Raw genomic sequence first — 19,997 nt, forward strand, 5'->3', positions numbered from 1 at the left:
ATGGTTTATATAATTCATATATAACCATCAGAATGCCAGAGTAACCCTGAATTAACAGGAATAGCATCGTTTCTTAGACACCCACAAATTCAAAAACCTCATAAAGCTACAAGCAAATGAAAACGGGAGCATGTAGTAAAATGTGAAGATGCTGTGAGCTGTAATAGTGGATTCTGCAGAAGGTGTAATTACTTGTCTAAGGTCGTGTGAAAGTTAAATGTTTATGACCTTTTCCATTTACTGCTGAAATAAGCAGACAGAGAAGTGTAAATGTCTGATGGAGAAGAAATACATTTGGTTTGTTTAAGTAAGGCTCCTTACAGAAGATCAATATGTATTTTTTTCCTAACAGCATGGTATTTACAGTATTTTCTTCCATGTTATATAGAATGTGTATAGAACAAGACGAAATGGGGAATGTTTTAATGCATGTTATTCCACCTCTGCCATGACGCAGTCTGGGTTCGGGCAGTTCCTGTTCAGGTGAAAGCAGTGTGAAGCATACCCATAAAGCTTTAACTACAGAAATAGCATGCCAGGGAAAGTGGAAGTCCTATGCCTTCATTTTTTCCCTAGCCAAGCCAAAGGCAAAGGCCGGATGGATGGGCCAACTGCGGGTTGGCCAAGCTCTCTCAGGACGTTTAACACCAGCAGGCATCCAAGCTCATTTCCCACGGTGGGGCCATCACATGACTGGCAGTAAGTGCCCAAATACGGGGACTGTTGGGCAATTCAGATTCCTGGCTGATGAAGAAAGTGCACTTTCTGCTGAGACCAGTGTTTACACCAGCCTTACTAGGAACCAGTTGCCTAATTTCATCCTGCAAAGAAGCTGCAGGACTCTCAGGACAGGGAGACTGTCAGAGGCTTCCATTACTAAAGGCAGCCCTCAGCTGTGGCAAACAAAGCCACTGTAAAGCAGTGTGAGTCTTCAAAAACTTTTGGCAAGTGCTTCTGGAGTGCTAACAAGCTTTATCCTGTCACAAAATTATTATGCAAAGAAGAGTTTTAGGGAAGATGAGGCACTGGACATCAAATAAAAGGTTTGGTTTTTTTTTTCCTTAAAGGAAAGTTTCTTATAATCCAATGATTTACTATCACATTTGGAGTTTTTGCTCCATCCCTAGCCTCAAAATAATATGCAGGGTTCAATACAAGTACACTTCAGATCGATCAACACCATTAAAGGTGGATTTTCTTAAATACTGGGTCGAGGCGAAAGTGAATTTGTGCAAGGACACACATGCCTTGAGATATATGAGTCAATCGGCTTAAAATGTTGTTTTGCTCTGACCTGACAAGGCTTGCTGTCTCTGGCAAGGCATAATCTCTTTTAATATACTACCAGGAAGGTGATGGCTCTTTGAAAATACTTCTGAACTGCAGTTTATCTTGCAGGCTGACACCTTAATAGAAACTGTGCCATCCCTTTGGGAACCCTGTTACAAGCAGCTATTAATAAGGGTTAGTGTTGATTCAGGGGAGAAATGGGTAGGGAAAGACTTTGAATCTACGTGTTACAGGTTTTGTGCAGGAGTTTTAAAAAACATGTCCAGGTTTTTAATGCTTCTGAAAACAGACATTGCCGATGGAGACACGTATTTTACTTGATGAGCTCCTGAGGTTTTGTCCTAAACATTAATATGTTTTCATAGGAGTGTGCTTCTTTTATTCATCACGATTTAAAGTTGTGCGTTTAAGACTCAAGTAAGCTTCTTTGCAAACACTCTTGAGAATGGGATCAAAATGGGAAGAGATTACTTGTAATCTAATTATGTTAGGTTCCATTTGAAACCTTTCAGTGTAAAAATTGAAAGAATACGACACAGCTTTATGATATGCTGTAGTTCACGTGGAAATTATTTGATCCCACATAAATGAGACAACATGTAGGAAAATGCCACATGTTGAGCATTTGCTTTAAGGAATCTTAATCAGAGGCCTAGAATGGTATGGGGGACTAAAAATAAATTGTAAGATCTTTACTCCCAATGCCATTAATGTGAAGCTAACCTTCATTTCTTATTATCAGGCCACAGCTTATGTGAAAAAGCTGGTGATCAAAAGTTCTGTATCAAAAAATGAACACCATATAGGTCAGCAAGGTTGTGGCTGGAGAAGCAGTGAAGATTAGCATCTGTTCATGGGACAGACAGTGCATTTCTATTGCTAAGTGGCTGTAGTTGAGAAGACAACATTCACTTCACTGTAAGGGCTGAAAGGAAACTCATAATCACTAGAGACTGTTTTGGCTAATTTTGCATTTTCACAGTCTTTCTAACAGCAGACAAGTGAATTAAATGAGCTCACAAAATCTTCTTGACTGGCTTTACATCCATTATTCTGAGTTACAATAAATCAGTAATTAAAGAAAAACCACAGGAACTTGATCTATGAGCTTAGAAAATTCCTACAGATTCCACTTATGCAGGAGAATGTTGGATTTCTCTTCATATTCTTCTCTGATTTTAGAAAATGATTCAAGCTGCAAAACTCCTGTCCTGGATTTTGCTGTCCACCACAGAACTCATATTCCAATTCACTGTGAGACTACTGATCATTTTCCAAAGCTGTTTGCAGCCCCGTTCCAAAAGTTTGGGCACCCTTGATGTGATGTTATAGTGTGGGTCTGTCTGATCACAGAGCAGCACCAAGGGAATCCTCACCTTATGTGCTCTGCAACCAAAACAAACACATCTGAAACAATGAAAATACAGGTCCTGTACCAGTTACTGACCAGATGGTATTGTGAACTGTTGTAATTCATCAGCAAAACAGAGGAAGGAAGTGTTTTAAAGCAAGATTATATTATTTTCCTTAAGTTCTTATTATGAAATCTTCCTGAAGTGAACTTTCAAAACTTCAGAGGAGATGAATGAAACAGGGCAAAGCAGGGCCTCGCAGGGTAGCTGTTAAAAACCAGGGGAAAGTACAGAATGCCACTTAAATAAAGGAAGAACTCATTACCAATTCTCACTTTAGAAAGACATATGAAGAACAGAAGTAGCAGAAAAAAAATAACCAGTAAATTAAAATGTATGGTGCTTGTGTCTTCTTATTAATTACTGGAAAGCACCCAGGATCTGCCCTCACGCTGGAGGGATATCAGGCTGAAACCTGAGAAAAGAAGGCGAGCAGGGACACATTTACTAGACTGAGAGGCAGCAAGATTTAACAAATAACTGCCAATAAATTGCCTGGAGATACTTAAGAAAAATTGATGAGAAGAATGCATTTTATTTTTACTGTCATTTAAGAGACAAAATACATTTGAAAACCATGAGAAAAAAAAGTGTCTTAAATGAAAATGACCCCTGACCATTGCGTTCACAGCAGTCAATAAAATACATCCTGTTTTTGTAACTCTCACACAGGCAGAGCCTGGTCTGCATACAATCTTCCCAGCCAAAGATTTGAAGCATTTCAGTTAGAAGTAGGGGAGGTGATGTGAAATTCAGTGTTCTGCTCCCACTTGAGTCAAGATAAAGGGTGAAATGTGCATTTGGGAACATGAGTTAGTTCATTGTACTGTCTCTCCACTACAACTGGATGATACAGGGCACTTAGAAACATCCTCTGACAAGGCCAGTGTACCCATTGTGTTACTTAATTGAATGACATATTGTTTGGCACTTAAAATATATCCTGGACTTTCTGTACAACCATGAAAATCTGTCACACGGGCTGCATCAGATTCTTCTTGATTGTTTTATTCTAGACCATTTGCTCTGGGATATAAAGGCATAATAACATTGTGTTCTGTATCAGTCCTCCCCCAGTTCCTTTCCACGAGAAGGAGGGATAGCTGGGGAGCCCCACCTTGCTGTGCAGAAAGGAATATTATTGCTCTCTGTCTAGACTTGGTAGAAGAGCTTGGACATGCCTGAGGGCAGAGGCTCAGAGTAAGCCATAGGTAAGTGGGGTCACAGTAACCACCTTTTTGTGAGACTGCTGAACTCAGCTGCACAACCCGTTCTGTGCAGAAAGTAGGAGTGGATGATCTGATCATCTTGAAGCCACCTGGGTTGGACCGATCTCACAAACTTAAGCGTCTACAATGTCTGAGCCTATGTGCAAGCTGGGTGTCTGGGCTCCCATCGTAGTAGCTGCAGAGCCAGACAAAGGAGTTCAGGTCATGATTCACTTCATTATAAAACAGACACTTTTATTTGATAAGATTAATCATGCTCTAAGCTCTACTGACCAGCTTTTCATTGATTATACTGGGAAGCTACTCGATAAACACCTGCTAAGATTTAGCTGTCTACTTTATAAATACCTGAGCTCAAATTCCATTTGCATTTTGAGACTCCTGATAACACGTTTTCAAATAAGTATCTAGATGCAAGCTGGGTGTCTAAGCTGCCTTTACAGATAATGGTGATCTGATCAATAGTCAGTGAATCCCGAGTGCTATTAAGCTAACCAAATGCAGGTACCTCCTCTGTCTGCAATGGGAGCCGCGACAGCCTGCTCACAAATAAACACCTACATGCAGACACCTAAATTTAGGCCTCTTAATCTGCGTGCTGAGCCTAACCATCACGTTAGGTAAATGAATTTGCTCCCAGCCAACTTTGTAGAAACACAGGTTTAAAAGTCAGATTTGAATAACTTTGATGAGGAGCAAAGGGTTTAGAAAATACAGTCTCAGGTGCATTGAGAATTAAGTAAATGCTAGAATAAGAGCCAAACAGGAATCTGTTCTGTGTGTCTGGTCTCTTGTCTTTAAATATATACATACCTCCTACTCAGCTGTTCAGATGACAGAACAGGATCTGCCTTTCTGAAATAGATCAGGATCATTTGTTGTTCTCATAGTTAAAGCTGATTATCTGTTTTTGAGTAGATAAAATACACTTTGCGATCATTCATCCTTACTGAAAAGATGTTTACCTCGTATTGAGATCCGCTGTACAGCTGATACTTTCAGTTAACAAGTAATCTTAATGATTCTTAGTATCTCTGTTGCAAATGAAGATGAGGGATTGCTGGGTTCTAATGCCCTCAGCTGATGACACTACATGCCTGTGTAGCACTAAAGCTCAGCATCTGGTACTGCAGAAAAAACATCAGCACCACAATCTACTTCTGCCAGAGACAGACCCTGTAACTAAATGTTTTCAGCGCCCATTAAGGCACACTCAGACAATGACGGTGAGTGTTAGACAAATACCTTGTAATCAGGCAGCACTCCAAATCTGCTCCTGTGTTTGCACTGGATATTGCTGATAATTGTCCTCATCCCCATCACATTATCATAGAAAACATAGCTGGAGGGGATACTGAGATGGGCTCATCAACTGCATTCTCCTACCCCCCAGCTGGATCAGCTGTACCTAAAGATTCTAAGCAATTGTATCGATTTTTACAATGTATTAAAGCAGTATATTCTTCTTTTCAGTTTTCTAAGCAGGATCAGACATTGCATTATTTTCTCTTGGGACAGAAATTGTTTAGATCAAAGGAATAAGGAGAAAAAAACACCGCCTTTTGGTCTATTCTGCCTCTTGGACTGAAGGCAGATACAAATTACTTGTCTGTACAAAGAAAAAAATATTAGTTTTGATTTTGTTTTGTTTGGTTTCCAGCCGTCGAGTTTGGAATAACTAAAAGGTCTTAAGGATCTGAAGAGAGGAATTCTTTTGTCAAAAGCCTGTCCTACTCCTAATCATAGTAACAGGCTTGTAAAGCCAGGAATCTATTTCTGAACAAATCATGCTATGCAGATCTGATAATCTAACCAGGGCCAAATTACCCCCTTGGATGCACATCAGCGTTCTGATAGCAGTTAGCAAAGCTGTAGGGGTACAGCTGAGCAGGGTATGATCACAGGCTGCTACATTTCTCATGCCTGAACCCCTCACAACGGTGAATCAGCACAGCTATAAGAAGAAAATGGGGATTCCTCAAGGCAAATTCTAATCCCCGCATTAGAAGACATGAGCAGATGGAAGAAACAAACAGGCAGCTCAGTGCGTTACATGAGAGCTCCCTCTGTGTAGGGTAACACCTGAGGTGGCCTACAGCTGATGGAGTGCAGGAACAAGGGACAGCAGAACACCTGTGTTTGTGCCAGATGATCAGGAGGCCGACTGCAGCCGTGTCTGTTTTAACCAACATTAGTCATGCTCTAGTTTAGCCTGTAGATAGCTAACCTTAGGTGCTAAACTTAAAGATCCGGGCTGATACTTTCAAGTCTATTATTGGAAACATAATATGCAGTTAGCCTGCTTGAGAAGAAACTTCAGACCAAAAGCATAAGGAAACAGCAGATGCACTGGGTGACATCTAAAATGACAGCAGACCCCTTTTCTGCTGCAGCCAAGTCTCAAATTTGAATAAAGCAACTCATAAGAGAAGCTGCAGAGACTGGAGTGACAACCATCCCAACCTTTCTAGTTTGGGCTCGACTTTCCCCCATGCTTATTGGCTGTTTGGTACAGCCTCTGCCCTCAAAATGTCTTTCCATCAGCCTCGCTCCACTCCTGATACTGCTGATGCTCCTCATTATCTCTTCTCTCTTTTCCGTTTACATTCTCACAAGTAGTCTCACGTCACCAAAATACTGCATAACGTGTTTATTACTCAAATCACTGCCTTCACTGTGTGTGTGTAAATCAAGCTGCTTTCTCCAGGTTTGAGCTTTTTTGGAGCAGGAATTAGAATGTCTTGTGTGGAGGAACCGCATCCTTTCTCAGGCGTATGCACTCATGTAATAGCCATGATTTACATTCCTAGTATCCTTGTAATTGCTCTTCTGTAGATTGATTCAGAACTGAGACTACACAGATTTTATTAGCGCTGCACACCCAAAAGTTGAAAATGAAGCCTTCCTGGCCTGCAAGGCAGATCTTTTCATGTCCTTAGCAATTAAAATGAAACCTCATTCCACTGTTAACAGCCAAATTTGTATTTTCACGCAAAACGTGAAGAACCTGAAAAACCTCACAGCCACAATCAATTTGTATCAACAGATTTGTTTCACCCCAGATGTCCAAATACATGTTGATCTCCATGAAGGTTCTTGCTGTATAACAGTTGAGGTGCCCAGGTTCCTAGAGCTGAATGTGCCAGAACCACAGAAGTCATGCACTTAGCACTGAAACACACAGGCAATAGTGACAGGGCAAGGAGGAAGCCAGTCTATGATTCTATGAAATAAGAAGAAAAAACCTGGAATTTAAATCCAGTGCCAGCTAGAAATGGTCCTTTTTTTCTTTAGCCACCTCCAGAATTAAGGACATCAATAGTTATGAAGGAGAAATGTGCATAGTCATGTTTTAAAATGAGAGATATAATAAATTACACTATTTTAAAGATATCTAGCCAAATCCCCATCTTTTGCATGCTGCATAGATCTCACTGGAAGAATGCTAGATTTAAGTAAATCAACGTCAGTGGGATTGAGTAGGGTGTAAATTGGGGAAGGATTTGATTTCCTTGTTCTCTGATGAGAACAGGGGGGAAATCAGTGTGCTGCTGCTGCTTGTGGAACCCAAGCAAAAGTTTCTCATATAAGTAGAATGAAAAAGTGAAACTAAAAGCAAAGATAAATTAGCCAGTTGGCTGTTTAAAATTCACTGACCTCTAATGAATCAATAATGTGACCAGTTCATTATAATGCTCATTGACAAGCTCACTGCCACATTAAGAATCTTCCAGTACTAATCAGCTCAGCTCTCAATAACGCAGCAGCATGGTAATGAATATCACAGTACACCATAGTGTGACTGTGTTGTGAGAGGGTCTTCTCCATGAAAACAGCAACATGATTTTAAAGGTAACTGGCATTATTTTAGCCTGCTTCCCTTTGAAATATGATCCTTCCACTTGTCTCCAGTTACATCTGACAGCAGGTTAGGGTTTGCTGTGATCTTCAGTAGCTCCCGTCTTAAGAGCACTGACGGCTGAATACAGAAGAGAGGCACCGATGATGGCACCTAATAGGAGAAAAGCTGCAGAGCTCACTTAGCAGTCACCTGCAGTCCCTGACCTGCCACCAAGTGCATTCTTCACATCGCAGCACATGCTGCTCAATTAACAGACAGGATGACAGGAGAAGTGGAGGTGTCGTAGGGGAGTAAGAGGGGGAGTTGGAGGGGACTCAGAGTGCTAGGAACAAAGCAATACAAGTCATTTCTTCAGCAACAGAACCTGTAACAACTGTTTCCTACAGATTTGAATTCAGTACTGCACTGAACAGTAGCACAAGTTTCCTCTTACCTAAAATCCCCTCTCTTCCAATGCTTTCATTTGACACATATGCAAACACTCTGTGTTCTCAGCTTCCTTCCGTGCCCTGAGCTCCTCGTGGGGCGAGAGCAGGGCTGTGCCTGGCTCTGAGCTGTGGACACATCATGCTGTTCATTGACTCAAGATGGACAGCCGTGGATCTCAGTTCTCAGAGCAAGCATTAATTTCTGCCTTTTTATTCTTCCCAGCAAAAACTGTCCAGAAATCTTTCAGTTCCTCTCCCAACCTCCCTGTCTGCATGACTGGCAAACATCAGAATTCACTGCAGCTTCTTTTTCCTTCAAAATTAAAACTAAAATAAGCCTTTACTGTTAAAACTGTCTCTTTTAATTTGTGAGTTACCATTCTCTAAGCACAGAATCATTTTCTTTGCTCATTATGTATTAATATTTCTTCTGCCTGGAAACAGGAACCATCAGCTCTTTGACACAGAGAAGTACAGGATGTTTCTCCACGATATCAAACAGCTGTGTTGAATCACTGACCCCTCAGTGCCAACACACTGTGAATTTAACATGTGTGGCCTTGAGAAGATAAAACAGTGCAGCAGTTCCAGGCTTAGAGCACTGGAGGCACCGGGTTGGACCACATCATTTCAGTTGGCACTGGTGGGATATTATGTGTCCAACATCACAGCCCTCGCTCCAGCAGCAGGGCTGAGTCTCAGCGCTGGGGGCTGAGGTCCCCATTTCCATCTTCCCCATAGCACTGTGTATGTAGGATGTCAGGGGGGAAAATTAGATACAGCACAAGGCAGGGAGGACAGCAGGTCAAGTTGCCTTGCAAGGTGGTAAGCCCCTTGCAAGAAATGTTTTGCCTGAGGACACCTGAAAGTAGGTTTCCCCTCCCGCCCCATCTAGTACTGACAGACTACAGCTTCTCACTGGATTCATTCTGTGACTACACTAGCTGTATAGCCAAGGCAAGTGTTATCTCCATGGAACTCTTGGCTTTGTTGGTGGTGCCCATAGGAACTCTTAACCACTAAGATTCTGTTGCTTCTCCCAGACGTCTGTAAAAATCACAATCATTTGGAAGATGTTGGTATTCTTATCAGATAAAAGTTCTACTCCACTGAAAACAAATGAATATTTTCCCTGGTTATAATGCGGTATCTCTGGTGGCTTTTATACAGAAACAAGAAAAAGAAAGAAAGAATATACAGAGCTGAAATCTGGCCAAAGGACAGGAAACAGGTGGACAGGAAGAGTCCAGAAAACTGAATGCATTTCAGTACGAGAAGAAGTCTCTGGCAGAGGGAAGGACAAGGTGGGCAGAGGGTATAATTTTGCAGTGAGAATTGCGGTTTGCAGAACTGGATGGGAAGAAAGCCAAGCAAGCAAAGCAGCTTTTGCCAAGGAGGGAGAAGTTTTAGGCAAACTGTTGCCGTGGGCCCCTAATGGCAGCTCCAATTTATGTTTTCTTTCACAGCATCTGAATGGTTTCCCTTGGCTCCCTGTGCAATCCACAGAAGGGAGAGGCAGCTCTGAGAGGCATTGGAAGCACTTGATGCAGGCACTGACCAGCCCTCAGGAGGAAAACACAGCTCTACTGAGTTTAGGGAGCCTTGGAAGATTAAGTATCAAAATCCAGAAACAGAAGTTACATATTCTTAGGACAGGAATGAATGCCTTCTTTTTATCATTTGTTACCACATCCCAGGTATTTCACAGTTCTGATCATTGCTCCATCGTAAGAATCTCATAGTCAGAAGGCATGTAAGAAAAATCTAATGCTAAAGCCAGGAAAATGTGAATCGCTTAAATGCCTCTGAGGTGAGGACAGTGAAGGATGAAAAATGAGCGTGGGAAGGATGAGAGAAAAACAGCAAATAAAGAGAAGCGGGTGGAGGTCCAGTGACAAAAGGGCTTTGATCACTGCCCCAGTGTGCGAGCTGAAGGCTGCAGACAGGCGATGCGTGGAGCAGTGCTGCCACACAGTGACTGGGAATCGAGCACTGCAGCAGTAACGACACCAGGAGCTTTATGCTTAATGCCAAAGCCTAGCAGGACACTGCCTTGTTTGCTGAAAGAACGCTGAATGGAACTGCAGGAGGCAGTGTTATTGCCCGGTAAGGACCTAACCTGAGCCTGCCTGGAGCAGCAGATGCTGAGCCGCTCATCCTGCTTCAGTTTATTACAAAGTATCAATAGCAGCCATAGAGTTAAGCCTGCATTCAAGTCCTTTCTCTTAGTAGAATAATCAACAATAAGTAATAAATACAAATTACTTTCTCCTAGAGAACAGACTAAGGTGTTCTGATAGTCTGGTATATATTCATTCTGTAGAAGATTCTGAACTACTGTAGTCCTCAACTAGAGGAATTTGTGACATGCCTTCCTGTGATTATAGAAATACTTTCAAAGGGAAAAAACAAGGATAGGATCCCAGTTAAGGTTAGGCATTACAGTCATACACGTTCCACGAATAAGCAGAGCAAAGAATCCCTAGCTTCATGCCCTTAGAAAATCCCAGCCCAAGTGACGATTGCCCTGAAATTTCTGTTTCAGCCTTCTCTGTTCCAGGCTGAACAAACCCTGTCCCTTCAGCTTATCTTCAAAGGAGAGGTGCTCCAGCCCTCAGATCACCTCTTCTGGACCCTCTCCAACATCTTACCTGAGGTGGGGTCCCACAGACTGGATACAGTACTCTAGATGGGGCCTCATGAGGGCAGAATAGAGGGGGACAATCCCCTTCCCTCCTGGCCACTCCTCTTCTGATGGAACCCAGGATGCCATCGGCCTTCTGGGCTGTGAGCACACACTGCTGGCTCATGTTAAGCTGTAAGTCAACCAGAACCCCTAAGTTTTTCCCAGCAGAGCTACTCTCAAGGAGTTCTCCCACTTTCTATACACATCTGGGATTACCATGACCCAAGTGCAAAACCTTGCACTTTGCTTTGTTGAACCTCATTATGTTGAATCTCATTAGGTTCACAAGGTCCCTGTGGATGGCATCCCTTCCTTGATATAACCACACCACTCAGCTTAGTGCTATCAGCAAACTTGCTGAGGGTGCACTCAATCCCATCATCCATATCACTGATAAAGATTTTAAAGAGTACTGGACCCAAGAAGGGTCCCTGGAGGATACAACTCATTACAAACCTCCACCTGGACACAGAGCCATTGACCACAACCTTCAACTGTGACCTTCCAACCAATTCCTTATCCTTTGAAAACTCCACACTTCAAAGCTACATCTCTCCAATTTAGAGATAAGGATGTGGCAGGGGATCATGTAAAAGGCTTTGTAGAAGTCCAGGTAGATGACATCAGTTGCTTTCCCTTTGTCCACCAATGCTGTCACTCCATCATAGAAGGCCACCACGTTGGTCATGCACGACCTTCCCTTGCTGTAGCCGTGCTGGCTGTCTCAGATCACCTGCTCATCACTCACTGCCTTAACATGTCTTCCAGGAGGATCTGCTCCATGATTTTCTCAGGCATAGCGGTGAGGCTCATCAGCCTGTAGTTCCCTAGATTTTCCTTCCTTTCCTTCTTGTAAATGGTAGTGATATTGCCCTTTTTCCAGTCCCCGGGGACAAAGGAATCGTGGGAGTGTCAGCCTTTTGGCTAAAAAGGAATATCAAAATCTTTTGTCATCTTTTCTTCAGGCAGTCCCAGAGGGTTTCACATCAGAGAAACCATCATGCACTGATCTGTCTCTTTGCTAGAATGCACTAAGCAGGAAAATAAATTATTTTCCTTGGCCTGGGTGTAAGAACAGGGCTTTCCTCTCCTTGTTGCTGTGGAACTACTACACACCCAACAAGAATTTAAGTTGCAAAGGTGCTGAACCCCTCTGGCTCCCAGAGGGATTTGAATGATTTGAATGATTTCAGCAGTGTTGAAAATCAGATCACAAGATCCTCTGGGAATGCCAGGTTGGTACATTTCACGAGAAATCATTTGCATTAAACTCTGCAGGCAATATGCCTGCCTCATACTCCATAGTATAGTCCCCAGTTTTCATCACAGTACTCCAATTAATGGGTAGAAGTGTCTTTAGGTATATATTTACTCATTTATGTGTGTATGCACAAACACCCACGCACACATATACACAGAGCTTCTCTTTAGCAGCTTTACATTTCAGCCTCACCTCAGCAAGGTCTGCCCATTGATATTGGCCACCACTGATCATGGAGGTAAACGTCATATTTGCGAGCACTGAAAGTCAAGAAAATAAAGGCACAAATTATTAAGCCTCATAAAGAGAGGGATTCTACATGCTGGTTTTGTTGCCTGTGCATCTTATCCAGCAACATTTGAATGAGGACCCAAGAGTGCCTTATGACAGCTAAATGCACTTGAAATTCAAAACATCTTTTGCTAGCGCTGTGTGATACCCTGAAAAGCTTCTGTAATGATCTAACGATGAAATTGCATTATGGCCTTTATCATTTCCCTTTTCATTTCATATGAAAGATCAATAAAGATAAAGGTTAGAAAGGCTCTGTCTGCTACTTGCAATCCCAGCTCCTAGTTGTCTCCAGTTGGAAGTGTGAGCTCAGTCCTAACTGCAATGCTGCTAACAAATGCTATAAAAAGGAAAGCTGCCTGAAACTGGAAAAAAAATTTCAACACTTTCTCAGAGAAGGCAGCAGTAAGTCTGTTTAAAGCACTGGGGAAGCCGCAGCCAAAAAAAATCTGTAATGGAGGAGGGTGTGAAAGGAAGCATGAGGCTGTCAATCAGAATGGAAAAGAACAGGACTTCCAGGGAGCTGCAAATGCTATATTTAAGAGAAATTATTTGAAGAATATGGAAAAAGTCATTTCATTGCAAATGACAGAACAAGAAAACAAAGAGAGAAAGAGAAGGAATTGGGGGAAAAAAAAAAAAAAGGTGAAGAAAAAAAAAAAAGATTGCAATTCACAAGGCCAGCTTTAAAGATGATTGCAAGAGGTTACTTGCCAGTGTTGCCAGGAATGCAAACTCCTCCCAGAAATGGAACACACTGTGTTCTCTGTGCATTGGCCTTTGCCACACCAAGAAAGGATTCTGAGAACTGCTGTGACTAATTTAAAATGATTTATTCTTCTAAACAGGCATTTTTTTGCCACAGACTCTTATACTAAAAGTAAATTTTGGCGAAGCACAAAGAACTATGAGAAAATGAAAAAGGGCAAGTGAAGAAAGTCCAGCCCAGACCCAACTCTCAGACCTATAAATGCCCTTCAACATTTATAAAATACTACGTATTTCTATTATAGTAAAACCCAGCGATCAGAGGCACACTCACAAAAATGGGGACATAAAGAAGGTGGAATACAGATTATCATTTCCAGGGAACATCTGCTGGACATATATCTATTTTATTTTAGAGTACTTGTGGCTCTGACAGAAAGAGGAGAATAAACAATGAAACCTTGATTGTGTATGAAACATGTGAATTGTGAATGCTTTCCCCTAGCATTTGGGAAAGGATACGTGATGAGTAGGTGTGATAAGCAAGAACAGGGAATCCGTGACCAGAGCACCCTGCATCTCCTTGAACAGTGCTGCTTGGTCTTTGGGCCTGTTAATATCTAGCAGATGAGATTGTTTGCTGGCTGCTGCTTCTACACAGCTGCTTCTTTCCCAGGAGACTGCCTGAGCCAGGTGTGAAGAAATAGAGGTCATCACTCCTGTGAGTAAAGCAGAATGAAAGAAGTGCGAGAGGTTCTATTGCAAACTGACGTTTTTTGGAAGCGCAATTTCAAGTAATGAGGGTCTGCAGAGAGTTTAGGTACTGAAAGGCCGCTCTCAGGTCTCCCTGGAGCCTTCTCTTCTCCAAGCTGAACAGCCCCAGCTTTCTCAGCCTGTCCTCATAGGGGAGGTGTTCCATCCCTTGGGTCTGTCACTTCCCACAGGAGAACACAGCTGGAGAAGAGGACTGCACTCCCCATTGCAATGTGCAGACTCGTCCTGGAGAAGAGGCTTTGCTTTTTCCTCTTATGATCTCATATAGCATAGAATAATGCAGTAAAATGTACGTCTCTGAAATCTTCGAACAGAACACGCAGTGATAAACCTCACATCAAGCTGTACGTTGTAATGCACAGAAGTCTGTTCCTAAGTGGAACCACATCGATTATTTGGCCCCTTCCACGCGTGCCATGCCCTTCCTGTGCCGGGGCCCTGCCAGGAGCGGAGCGGACCAGCCGCTCCACGCCCCGATGCAGCCCAGCGCGCCGTAGGCGTTCCGCGCTGCAGGCGCTGCCTCTTGGCTCGACTCCCCGCTCTTCGAGCCCGGAGACGCTGCCGACCGAAGTCCCGCGGCTGCAGAGGCAGCGGCGCCGGGCTAGGGGTCAGTAACGAGCCGCACGTCGGAGACGATGGCGGCGGCCGCCGCGCTGTGGCGGTTGAGCGGGCCCTCGGCCCGGCCGCTGGCCGCGGCCTGCAGCAGCGCGGCGGGAGGAGCGGCGCTGACGCTGCGGCGGCAGGAGGGGGGCGTGCGGTGAGGCGGCGGGGCGCGGTGCCGCGCGGGGCGCACGGCCCTCACGGGGCGCTCGGAGCGGGGTGAGGGGACGGCGCGGTTCGGGTGGCGGGGGCCGCGGGGAAAGTCCCTCCGTGTCCGTCCTGAGCGCCGCGGGCTTCCGAAGGCGGACGCGGCGCGGCCGTGTAGGGGTTCGTCTTTCAACGAGGCGCCCGGCGCTCGCCTTGCAGAAACATTATCCTGAACAACCCCGGGAAGCGGAACGCCCTGTCCCTGTCCATGCTGCAGGCGCTGAAGGAGGACCTCCTGTACGACGTCAAGAGCAAAGAGCTCCGAGTGATCGTCATCTCGGGTATTGCCTCCGTGGGGCGCTGAGCGAGGCGGGTGGCTGCGGGGTTACGGGCGGTGTAGGGCTGAGGGTTGCGCGCAGTTACTGAAAATGGGAGCTGAGGGGACGTGGTTTTCATGCCCCCTGCAGGAGCTTTCCCTGTTCAGACAACCGTGCTTTGACTTCCGTGTGCTTCATTCCTCCTTCTGGAATATGGCATTGACAGTTGACTGACTTTTGCTTTGTTTTTGTTGATAATTAACACGGGTAAAGAGAAACGCTGTTGAAACACTTGTCTGGATGGTGGTGTGTCCTTCAGGTCACGGCGCTGTGTTTGCAGAGTCAATAAGCCACGTTCTGGTAGCTATCAGACTGAGAACAAACACTTCTGGGCACTGGCTTTCATGCAGAAACAGGCTGAAGAAGCCTCAACAGACTTCTCAGGGTTGCTGTCAATATTCAACGCAGACTTTGCAGCGGATTCCTCTTCAATGAAGCACAAGTGCAGATGTGATTAATTTCCAGATGATGTCGCTGTGATGCAGTGAGCTGAGGGATGTGATCTGCGTGGTTATTGCTAATGCTGTTATAATAATCTGGTCTGTAAGAAATGCATAGATGAGGTGGCATCTTCATAGTTATAGTTGGAAGTGTTGCATCCATAAAACTACCTGAGAAGCTCTGAAGGATTAAGATTTAGGAGAGTTTTGCACACAGAGAGTGGTGAAGCACTGGAACAGGTTGCCTAAGGAGGCTGTGGATGCCCCATCCCTGCAAGCATTCAAGGCCAGGCTGGATGTGGCTCTGGGCAGCCTGGTCTGGTGGTTGGCAACATAGTAGGGGGTTGAAACCAGAAGATCACTGTGGTCCTTTTCAACCCAGACCAATCTATGATTCTGTGATTAAAAAGCTTTAGGTCAGTCTGTTTTTATGGCAGGTATCTTCATAAGAAAGGAAAACTGTTGTAGATACAGTTATCCATAAAGGGTGCTCTGTTCTTAGCTGCCACTTGAGGAAAGCAAATCCAAAACATAGATTGACAGATTCCTGCTCTTTTTCTACCCAAGCCCTGGAGAAGCTTTTTGGGGTTCCTTAGGTGAATGTTAGAAGTGAAGGAACAAAGGGACTGCCCTCCTGGTTCTCCTCCAGCACAAGAACCTTTTATTTGATTGTTAGATTAATGCGTGACACAGAAATCTGGATGGCGAGGTGCTGGAACAGGCTGCCCAGAGAGGTTGTGGATGCCCCGTCCCTGGAGGTGTTCAAGGCCAGGTTGGATGGGGCCATGGGCAGCCTGGTCTGGTATTAAATGGGGAGGTTGGTGGCCCTGCCTGTGGCAGGAGGGTTGGAGATTCGTGATCCTTGAGGTCCCTTCCAACCCAGGTCATTCTGTGATTCATTAATTCTTCATACAGCAAATGGGGAACATTGTGTTTGTTTAATGTGAGAGCAGAGCGGTTTGTTGGCACTCTGGCTGACTAGTTTGTGTTTACCAAGGAGAAGTTCAGTGTGGTGTCTTACCAGAAACTGGGCTCAAAAGTGTAAAGAGCCTTAATTTTAGCAGAGTTAACCTGAAATGGAGGTAGAACGAGGCCTTTGAAAATGTTTATTGGCATATCAGTTAAATGCTTCATTTGGCAATTCCAAGTCAGTGTGAAACCCAAAAGGAAATATTTAGGAACTGAGTGCAGATCTCCCTCCCCAGCCTCCTTTGTGATGACCATTGATGCTTCTGTAGCTTTAATGGGGTATTGACACAACTCTTGGTTTCTTGATTAGTTCAGTCTAATTTTTTATTCTTCACAGCCGAAGGGCCCGTATTTTGTTCTGGTCATGACTTAAAGGAGCTGTCAACCCAAGACGATGTGAAGCTTCATACCCAAGTATTTGAAGTATGTGCAGAGGTAAGCAGATCTTACATGCTACCCTGGTTTGCCTGGTATGAAGAGCAAGTAGTGATGCTGGTTTATATTAATATCTGATGCTGGTGAAATTGTATTTCTCTTTGTGCAAATTAAAGTGCTAGAATGCCAGCTTGCATTTTTTCTACAGCGGGTATCATCACGGCTGTGTTTCAGCTGTTTCCCCACATATATAATAACGTTAGCAGTACTGTGTGGTGCAGTATCTGAGAACTCAGCATTCTCTACAGAGCAGTTTGAGACAGCTCAGTGTCACTTCTCCAGAGGCTTCTCAAGCACGTAACCATATGTACCAGGTGTTTGGGGTTTTTTTCAGAGAAGCATTTGACTTTAAATTTCTATAGATATAAGGAGCATTTATTTGTTTTCCTGCACGCATGAATGTATTGTTACTCTTTTGTTCCCTGCTTCTCAAGATGAGCTGAAAATTGTTTTTAAACAAAGTGAGACAAAATCTGACGAGGTTCAAAACTGAATGTAGGTAACTTAAGTAACATAAAATTTGCTGAACTTTGTCTGCTGGAGAATTTGAGGTGGCAGATGAAAATTTTTCTTGCTACACTGTGCTAATGATATTTTTTAAAATCCAGATAATGACAGTAGGCAATTAAATAGCATTTTCTATCTGCAAGTACTGAAATTAGTTGAGTTTTTTGATCTCCACTGTAATTAAGGTGATCCTGAGTTAGAAAAGTTAGACAAATTTGTCTTTCTTAACTCCTGCCATCTAAAGCTGGATAACCCCCTGCCCAGCTTTAGGGAGAGAGATCACCCATCCTAGACAGACAGTTGTGAGATGACTGTGTCTGAGTGAAATCAACCCAGGCTCAGCACCATGTAGAAACCAGCAATAGGTTCTCCTAAGTCAGTTTTCCATTACAGCGCTGATGAATGTGGGGGTGATGTGTCTCAGATACCACTTTCCACATCCAGGAATACAGGGCCTGCAGTGCAGAGAGATACGCTAGCTTCATGCAGATTTAATTCAAGTGTTTTCACCTTTGTTTCTCATGCTTTCCATTTCTATTGGAGTTAGCAGGACTAACTTGTGCTACATAAACACAGCTGAGCAGCTACTGAAACTGCAGTGGTTTTGTGCATTAAGGCACACCAAATAAAGTCAGTTATGCAGAGAGTTTGTATCTTTGAGTGAACTCAAGTCCATGATGCTGAAAGTATGCACAGTGACATCAGTTCCGTGAAGCAGGTGCAAGTTTTAATACAGCCACTGCTTAACTGTGAGAACTAACTGGTCCCTTATTTTTGTGTGCATGCAGGTTATGACTTTAATCCAGAGACTTCCAGTACCAGTGATTGCCAAAGTGAATGGCTTGGCCACAGCAGCAGGCTGTCAGCTAGTGGCAAGCTGTGACATTGCGGTGGCAAGTGAGAAATCACGCTTTGCTACTCCTGGAGTAAACATTGGATTGTTTTGCTCCACACCAGCTGTGGCCCTGGGCAGATCTCTTCCAAGAAAGGTAAGCTTCTTTCTCAGGTACTCTGTAATTTTGCAGTAAGTAGGATCCAATGCTCGGAGTTTCAGTTCCATTGCCTTAACTTCATCTTCCTGCAGTATGACATTCAAAATACTTTGTTGCCAAAAACATGCTGGTGCTTTGGACTGAGAAAAAAACAAGATGACCTCTGTTTAGGGAAAGCAGCTTCCCACTGATGTGATTCCAACCAGCAGGAATTCGTACCAGCAACACACCAGCTCAGCAGTCCCTCTGCTTTCCAGCTGTCAGTGCTTTAGACAACGATGTTCTCCCCTGATGAGAAACCTCTGTGAGTTCAGGATACCAATCCCACTGAGCTGTCAGTTCCTGCCAGGCAGTGACATTTCACTGCCAGCATGATCTGCTGGGTTTAGATCAAGTCACTGTAAATAGCACCTGAAACTCTCCTGCACCTTCTTCCTTAGTTATTTCCTACTGCTTGTACTACACATCTCTCACTGCATAAGCAGTAGTGTGATCTGTAAAGCTTCCATAAATGAGAAAAGAAATGTTGTGATCCACATAGATTCTTGTGGACGGACTCTTGAGATGCAGTAGGACTCTGCTGAGATGTGAGGACAAATGGATGAAAGCTTCACCTTCCAATTTCCTATCTTAAGGCAGATACTTTCAGAAACTCTGCATTAGACTTAGTAAGGGCTCGATTACTTATTATTCTATGCACAGCTTAAAATACTAAACTGGATTGTTTGACTTTGTGAAGGACCATCCACATTTTTCTCTACTCCTACTGCAGTTACCAGAGATTCTGAGCTTTTGGAGAAGGAGAAAAGCAGTGAGGCAGTTGAATTGACCTAACCTGGTTATCTTTTCTCCATCAGGTAGCATTGGAGATGCTTTTTACGGGTGAGCCTCTTTCTGCCCACGAAGCGTTAATGCATGGCCTTGTCAGCAAGGTGGTACCAGAAGACAAGCTGGAAGAAGAGACCATGAGAATCTCTCACAAGATCTGTGAAAGCAGCAAATCTATCCTGGCACTGGGGAAAGCCACCTTCTACAGACAGATGGCACAGGACCTTGATACTGCTTACAAAATAACCTCTCAGGTCATGGTTGATAATTTGACTTTGAGGGATGGGCAGGAAGGTATCGAAGCCTTCATTCAGAAACGCAAGCCTGTCTGGTCACACGCTCAGGACAAGAAGAACTGAATGCTGCTTCTAAGCTAAGCTTAGCTGTGCTTCCATGATTCTTCACACAGTTGCCTTTGGGAAATATATTTCTGTTCTTATTGAAAGTTTGATTTCTTAACATACAATGCCAAAGCCACAATAAATTATTTCTAAGTACATGTAATAAATTTTAAGAAAAATCAGACCAAATGCTTGGTTTTTTTTCAGCAATTAATCTCATCTATGATTTCAGAAGGAACTCCATGCTACAAAAATCAGTTTGATGTGTCCCAGGTGATATATGGAATCGCAGGGACTGGGAGAGAACTCAAATCAACCTGTTGAATTACTTGCATTGCTTACTGCACTTGAGCATCCTCGGCATCATGCTAACAGCCATCCTGCTGCCAGGCTTGCCTGTTATTTTGAACTGAAAAACTG

At 43.7% G+C, this 19,997-nt stretch overlaps 1 protein-coding gene across 2 annotated transcripts; it reads left to right on the forward strand.

The window, feature by feature from the left end:
• Positions 1–14,430: 14,430 nt before the first annotated feature.
• Positions 14,431–19,759, forward strand: ECHDC3 (enoyl-CoA hydratase domain containing 3). 2 transcript variants are annotated; one of them, XM_048963258.1, is made up of 5 exons: positions 14,431–14,548; positions 14,908–15,029; positions 16,812–16,909; positions 18,205–18,405; positions 19,266–19,759. In XM_048963258.1, the coding sequence occupies exons 2-5, from the start codon at positions 14,957–14,959 to the stop codon at positions 19,593–19,595; spliced, it is 702 nt and encodes a 233-aa protein (XP_048819215.1). In that variant the 5' UTR covers positions 14,431–14,548; positions 14,908–14,956; the 3' UTR covers positions 19,596–19,759. The 2 variants fall into 2 exon arrangements, with proteins under 2 accessions (XP_048819215.1, XP_048819205.1); XM_048963248.1 differs by lacking the exon at positions 14,431–14,548 and adding an exon at positions 14,555–14,698.
• Positions 19,760–19,997: the final 238 nt, after the last annotated feature.

This window comes from Lagopus muta, chromosome 1 (assembly GCF_023343835.1).
Source record: "Lagopus muta isolate bLagMut1 chromosome 1, bLagMut1 primary, whole genome shotgun sequence".
In the NCBI taxonomy this organism is placed as follows: domain Eukaryota; kingdom Metazoa; phylum Chordata; class Aves; order Galliformes; family Phasianidae; genus Lagopus; species Lagopus muta.